Source organism: Perissodus microlepis, chromosome 15 (genome assembly GCF_051167445.1).
Source record: "Perissodus microlepis isolate ML-2025 ecotype Zambia chromosome 15, ASM5116744v1, whole genome shotgun sequence".
Lineage (NCBI taxonomy): Eukaryota > Metazoa > Chordata > Actinopteri > Cichliformes > Cichlidae > Perissodus > Perissodus microlepis.
This window is the reverse complement of record NC_140475.1, coordinates 6820386-6828177: the sequence shown is the minus strand read 5'-3', so window position 1 is coordinate 6828177 and position 7792 is coordinate 6820386. Positions and strand designations below refer to the sequence as shown.

Sequence of the window (7792 nt, the reverse complement as noted above, 5' to 3'; positions counted from 1 at the left end):
AGAATGAGTTTCCTGGAGAAAAAAACAATTTGCCTGTTGCCCCTTGCAGAACAGAAAAACAGCTTTGCGCTTAATTGAGTCTTTAAGTCCCCTTGTGTTAAAGGAAAAAAAAGAAATATTAGTTTTTAATTGGAACACGGAACACATGAACAGCTTTAAAGAGGAAGTTTAGGAGATGGAGTAGGAAAATCTTGAGGTAAAAGTCCCATCATCCGAAATGTTCCACTGTATATTCCTTTCGTAGTCAGATGTCAGCCCGTACCTGGAGTCTCTACCCTGATACGTTTGCCTTCTATGAAACCAAAAGGGCCCCTGAAGCCTGCAGCCTTGCCTTCCTTCCGAGCCTGGTCGAGTTTTGGCCACAACGCTTGTCTGGATCTCCAGTCCTCTGGGGTCAGGTCTTCAGCAAAGCGGATGCCTTCTTCTTTGCACACGGGAGAAGCCTTTGTTCGCCTCCAGATGTCATCTCTCACAGCACGTCTCACAAACAAAATAATGATTTGTCGATGCTTATTCTCCACCGCTCTTCCCACTCTGTGGACAACATCAACTGCTTCTTCCATCTTCATCTTTAGGTCCGGAGCAATCCTTCCTAGAAGTTCCACCACTTCTTCTCTGATATTTTCATTTGTTTTCTCCTTTTTCCTTTGATACGAAGACACCATCTTCTTTTGTATCTTTCCTGGCTCAATACACGATCCTTAATATCGTCATTATCTTTTTTGATTGATTCCATCTCTTTTTCCAGGTGTTTTATTTTCTTTTTGCATTCTTGCAGCTCCTCTGAATTAAACTGCACCGATTTAGCGATGGAAGCCAGCATGGCGCTATGTTGTTGAATTTGTTTGCTAACTTCGTCCATGCGGTCATCAACACGTTTTCCAAGACTCTCAATAGCTTTCAGTATAGTGTCAGTGGATGTGTTGGAGTCATTATCATTAGCCGTACCTTTTGCTTTTTTCTCCATATGTGGTTTCTCAGGAGTATTATCAGGGGTTGTTAACAGTCTGTCCCTCTTGTTGCTGCTGGAATTAGCCGTTTCCATCGGAGCTGGGTAGTCATGCTCGCTGTTTCTCTGGGTTGTAAAAGGGAGGTTTTTCACTGCCGGAGGTTTCGTGTTGTTGGTTTTCTTCATGTTCGGGCTGAAACGTCGGCAATATAGCTCAAAGGAGTGGATTTTATAACTTCAAGATTAAAACATCGGGACTTTAGTGAGGAGTTCAGACGGATGCGACTGCTCAGTCCGCCATCTTGCCCGCCCCTCTCTAACTAACGGCTTGTTATCCTCCCCATTTACATTGAGCAGAGGTACAGCACAAGGTAGCCCATTGTCACCACTATTATTTGCTTTGGCAATTGAGCCTTTGGCCATGGCAATTAGACAAAATCCAAGTGTTCATGGAGTTAAAATTGGGGATAGACAACATAAAATTCTGCTCTATGCAGACGATATTCTTCTGACACTGACTGACCCTGCTAACTCTCTACCTGTTCTGCTAACTTTATTTTATTGCGTATTTATATGTGTTTACTACATCATTTAAGATTCCCCCTAGACTGTTTCACTCAATCGTGCTGCTTGAATGCCCTTGTGAGCAACTTGAATGTTTTCCATCATAAAATAGTGCTTTAAAGTTTTCGTATAAAAATAGCCATGTCACAAAACAATGAAAATCCGACAAACATCCCTACCAAACAGGCGCGCTCATGTCTGACAAGCCCTCTGCAACACCCCCTACGTGTATTTCATGAAGTGCAGGTTGTGGCCGCCATACCACCGAAGGAAAAACCCGACAAAATAGGCTAGCTCGCTCATGGCTGACGACCAACAGCGGCAACCCCCCGCCGCTTTAAAAAAAAAAAAAAAAACAATTCGGGGGCACCCGCTGCCATGTCGTATAATTTTTTCAAATCATATTTAGCCAAAAAATGGTTTAGTTTCTGTGTGAACGGGGTGGTGGAGTCCTCACGGCCAGCGAGCTCCACCAAACACACAAACAGGAAGGAGAGGAAGATCAGAGAAGCAGCTACAGAGCACAAGCAGCAGAGCAGTAAATATGGGGGTATTTTAAATACGAAGGCAGACTAGAGTCTGCAAGAGTCATATCAAACAGACTTTAACCCTCTGTCAAAATCACATGACCAATTTAAGACGACACAGCTACAAGATGCAGCGACTCAGTCTCTATTTCAACTTGGGTCTAAAGTGCGGACTTCAAACTATACACCAGTTTTTGAATTGTGTCGATAGGCCACGTAAAACCAGAGTTATGATAAAAAATACACGTGATGGTTTTTTTTTTGTTGTTGTTGTTTTTTAACAAAACAGTGGTGTTTACAGCGGGAAGAACGGTAAAAACTGCTTCTTCTACGGACCGCGCTAGCAAACACTCCACTTACGAGTAAAAAAAAAAAGAAAGGAAAAAGAAAAAACACCCCTTCCCTATTGGTGTTAGAGTTCACCATGTCAGCCAATCAAAAAAAATAATATGGCAACATGTGGCACTTGGTTGTTTAGGGAGAAGGGGCAGTTTTAGGAGTGACACCCGCGACAGAAAGCGGGCGAGCAAAAGAAAGAGAGCACGAGTTTTCAGCACCATGTATACAACATGACAATTGGCTGTAGACCATTGTCAATCAATCTCGTGCCGTGTCTAGTGTACAGTTCAGAATGCGTTCAGCTTGTCAAATTTACATAAATCTTCGATTGTGTGAAGTGCTGTTCTGTATGTTTGTAAGTTTTCTCCCCAGCAAACACAACAATGTCGACGAAACGTTTTGCACCGTCAAAGGCCGCAGGTACCTTTGGTTTCATTCTATAATACTGGACTTATTTTTCTTCGAAGGTTTGAACTTTGAGAGTGTTTAAACAAGAGAGAAAAGAGTGAAAATGTTCGTGCCTGTCTGAGAAAAGTGTATAAAGAGTGTAGTGAGGGGTTTTACAGCCTTAAAACATCTATAATAATTGTAAAAATAAATAAACAAATAAATAAAGTTGGCTTCTTCGTGGATTTCACCTATCGGGGGTTAGTTTTGGAACGTAACTCCCGCGATAAACGAGGGACCACTGTATTCCTTTTGCCCCAGTGTTTCATTACCTTTCTGTTAAATCTGTGTTTGTTCCATCATTATCGTTGTTTCCACATTTCCCCAACCCTCTTGTAACCTTTTATAACACCAACAGTGCACAAACTCGCAGCAGGCAGACTGCTGCACTGTGATGTCACAAACATTCTACAGACTTCAGGTGTTTGTTATTTTATAAAGTTTAGATTCATTGGTCACTTCAACGTGTGTGTGTGTGTATATATATATATATATATATATATATACACACACACACACACACACACACACAGAGGTGGAAAGAGTACTAAAATATTTTACTCAAGTAAAAGTACTTTTACTTTGCTGAAATTTTACTCAAGTACAAGTAAAATTACCTGTCTAAAAATGTACTCAAGTAAAAGTAAAAAGTAGCTCATTTAAAATGTACTCAGAGTAAAAGTTACATAGTTACTTTTCTGTCAGCAGGAGGACAGCCGCTTCTGAGTAGTGCAAAAAAAGACAGTGGGATATAAATCTCAAAGTAGTTCTTTTTTAGTGAAAAGAAAAACTTCACAAATTAAAGTGCAGTGGCAGTTAAACTGCAAGTATATACATGAAAATGGATAATGGTCACCAAACCAATCAACCAAACTGTCAGGTATCACAGTGTTTTCAATACAAAACCATATCATTCTTTCACATGAGAATGTGTTCTAAACTGTCAAATAAGAGAACAAGTACTGAACTGAACGGCAGCTGCTTTAAAAATGTTTTTTAATTTTTTAAACTTGGCCCTGCCCTACTGTACCTCTAGATTAAAGTTCCTTTGTATCCATCCTAGAGTGTTACTCTCTGAACTTCCTGTTAATTTTGAGGAGCAGTTGATTTTCAAAGTTAGTAGAGTTCATCCTTGCTCACTTTGCAGTGAACAGTAGTCCAGCACAGCTAAAGAGACGCTCGAAGGCAGCTGAGGCAGGCAGGCCAGTGTTAAGTTTGAGAGAAAGTTTTTTGACGTCCCTAATAAGACATCAATGCATTACATAGCTACCGCTGGTAAATTATACCAATATACCTCGTGTTTATTTTTTTTTATTGGACAGTAACAGGCTAGTTAACGGGAGGTTGCAAGTGCTAATTAACAAGTAACAGAAGTCAGCTGTCTTTGACTAATCTAAGGTAAGTGAGCGCTCTGTTATTCTTTTGCCTGCAGTGTGAACATATGTGGGTTAAGTAAGAAAGTAGCCGCTTCTGTCTTTAATTTAACTATTTTTTTAAATAAATTATTATTATTAACAAACAGGAAAAACGTAGGTAAACACATTTTCTTTTGGCAATTTACCAACCCAGTAAAAAAAATGTAAGTTGCGTGGACAACAACGTGCCCGATTACAGCAAGTTGCTAGTACCAACCAACGTTATCTGTGTTCTTCACAGATGTCTTAACGTAATGTGATTAATTTGAACACAGCCTTTTTGCTACCATAACGGTACGAGTTGTATTTAACTTACCTCTACATGCTTGCGCAGGTTTGATGTGGAATTTTTAAAAGCTGCTAACTCGGTCTCTCTGGGCAAACACAGCTTACACTGCATAATAAAGCTGTTGCCTTTCTTGCACTTGAAGCCGAAATGGTCCCTTAAATACGGCCAGGGGTTCACATCCGTTTCTTCGAGTTCAGGGTCAGCAGAATTCGACGGGGCTTCTTTTTTCACTGGATCCGTAACACCGAAGTCAGACTCCATCTTTAACGTGACCTTAGCGCCAATTTGTTCTACTACCCATTGTTCCCTGCAGTATTTCCGAAGCGCAATGTTTTTTTTATATTTTTAATTTACTCAGTAACGGGTGTGATTGAAAACGTAGCGAACTACAATACTTTTTAAAAAATATACTTAAGTAAAAGTAAAATTATAGACTTGAAAAATTACTTTAAAAAGTACAAATACACAAAAAAACTACTCAATTACAGTAACGCAAGTAAATGTAATTCGTTACTTTCCACCTCTGTATATATATATATATATATATATATATATATATATATATATATATATATATATCTCCATATCTAGGGTAATATAACGAAGATAATAAAACATGATAAATTAACATGTCTTTTGCCTCATACATGAACAAAGTTGGTATAATTAAGTTTATGTAAATGAGGCAAAATAAGTAGTCCCATATTTGGAGTATAAATCAGCCCATTCCAACTCATTTTTTCAAAAATGCTTAATTCCCACCCCTGACTCTTGGTTGTTGGGTGTTATGTAGATGACTTTGAACCCCCTCCCCCCGCTACATCTGCTGTCAGGGTGCCGGTTGAGCAAACATGACACTCTTTTCAGTAGTAACTTAGCAGATACTGTAAAAGAACAATCAGGCACTTTTACGACTTCAACCTTTTGGCTCACTATGAGGAACCCTGTAGTGACGTGGAACCAGTAGGATGTCACTTCATCACACTAACACATGTAGTGTGAAGAAGTGAGGAATTTGAAGAATCATGGGATATAATGGGAGAACAAAACAGAGATTCAAGAGAGCTCATCTGCACACATACAGCTTTTTAAAACCTTATTTTGGGATCAAGTCAGCAAACTTAATCAGGTCTTATCAGGACTGACTGGTGATTATGTATATGCAGGTTTGATGAATCACTGGCCACTGAAATTTAACTACATTTAGGTAGGGAGTGATTTAATTTGGCTTCCAAATGAATGTCCAAATAACTGCCTGCAGGCATTTCAATGTGGACTTTCTAAAGGAATTTGATCCCAAATGTTTTCAGATAAGAATAACAATTATTTTCTATAATTTAAGTTGTCATACATAAATTAGGCAGTGTAAAATTCATGAATGTTTAATACAGAACAATTAAAGGACAGTGTTTACTTGCACGGAAATACAATTAAAAAAACTCAAAAAAGGAATTTCAGATCAAAACAAGACATTAAAAATATGAAAGAATATTGCTACTGCCTTCCAAAATAATCTTTATGATGCTCTTCACCGTCTTCATCATCCTCTCGCCTTTTTCAATACTTTCTGTAAAGAAAGAACGGAAAAATTTTAGAGTGAGCTCAATTTGACACAACACTGAAATTTCTAACTTCTGTACAGTACGTTTAAAATATCTTTAATAACATGAAGAAGAAGTGCCAGCATACTGAGGGAATACAATTATGTCTGTTTTATGTAGTTTCAATTCCAATGATTAAAAGAAAAACTTCATAATGTAACAAGATGATAGCTGTTATTATTTTACAGTAACAGAAACTACCTAGCGTCGTGCAATTCTTTAAAAGTCTTTGAAATGCTAACATGTGATTTGATTGTGTGTGCAGAGAAATAATATGTTTGTTTGTTTATTTTAATATTAAATAATATGTATTTTCTGCTGTAAGGGCTGATTTATATATCAGTTATTCAATCAAGACCCCTCAGATAAGGGAAAAAAACGTAGTTTACTCTTTTACATTTAGTGCTTTACAGTTATATACAGTGATGGAAATATTGAAAATAATTCAATCTCTAATTTTAAGGTTGTTTAGTTAAACGGAGAGACAGAACCAAACGATTAATCGGGAATCAATAGATTAACTAATGATTTACTAATGAATAGTAAATCTCTAATCACTGGTTGGTTACATGATTGTGTTGTTAATGCAGTGCTGTGAACATAAACCGACCTTGGAGACTGCTCTGACGTGCTGAGCTCTGATCGTCGCAGATTTCTCCTCAAACGCTTTGGCCTTCGCCTCTTCAGCCAGGCTGTTCAGGAACAGCAGTGTCAGCAGTTCGATCTGAGCACACAGGAGCAAAAACCAGCTGTTATTTAGCGTCGCTCATCTACCGGTCAGCTGCGGACAAAGCGATAGCCTACCATCGCCTCTGACGCCGGCCTCACGTTTATGTTGCCCTTCGCCTTCGTTTTAATTGTACTTTTCAGTCTGGGCGCTTTGTTCAACATGTCGATGAAGTTTCTCTGTGAAACAAAAAAGGCACACCCCACGAAAAACGTTTGTTTACGTTTTCTAATCTCCCGCTTTGTTGACTTCCGGTGTAGATTCTTCTTCGTGGTCTTATAAGCCGTTTGCCTCCTTGCTTGTTTCATCCACGCCATCTAGAGTTTTGTACTCATTACTGCGCAAAGCAGTAAATGCTTTCTCACCTTGTATTAACATACCAAAACATAAATAAACAAATAGATAAATAAATAAAAATGCAGAAGATTTAAGGCAAACATGACAAAATATTAGGGTTGAAACTTAGATAAAAGTAAAAGTAGCATGCCCATGCAGGAAATCTTATAATTTGATGTTCACCTGTCACAATTTTTTTTTTTTTACCTCTACAAATTAGGTATCTTGTGTGTAGAAGCGCACAAATGTGGATACATTCTGAATAAAGCATCAATCAAGCAAGCAAGCAAGCAAACAAACAAACAAACAAACAAACAATTAAAAGATATCATAAGAAATGAATCACTTTTCCACCAATTTTGGGATACAAATCAGCCCTTACAGCATAAGTAGCACATTATTTAACAGTAAATAAACAAACAAACAAAAGATGGAAAGGGTAAAGAAAAACAAACTAAGTGATAGCACTTTGAAGGTTCATCAATGTATTTCCTTTTTTTAAATGTTCTGCATAGATGTGCAAATGACATTATATAATATCCATAAATCTGCATAAACTCCTAAAACACAAATTGCAGGATTTTAAAGACCTGAATGT

At 38.1% G+C, this 7792-nt stretch overlaps 1 protein-coding gene across 1 annotated transcript; it reads right to left on the bottom strand.

The window, feature by feature from the left end:
- Positions 1–5896: 5896 nt before the first annotated feature.
- Positions 5897–7140, bottom strand: cenpw (centromere protein W). The gene is made up of 3 exons (XM_084952358.1): positions 6936–7140; positions 6742–6855; positions 5897–6097 (listed from the first exon to the last, which is right to left on the bottom strand). Exons 1-3 carry the CDS (start codon positions 7020–7022, stop codon positions 6071–6073), a joined length of 228 nt encoding a protein of 75 aa, XP_084808484.1. The 5' UTR covers positions 7023–7140; the 3' UTR covers positions 5897–6070.
- Positions 7141–7792: the final 652 nt, after the last annotated feature.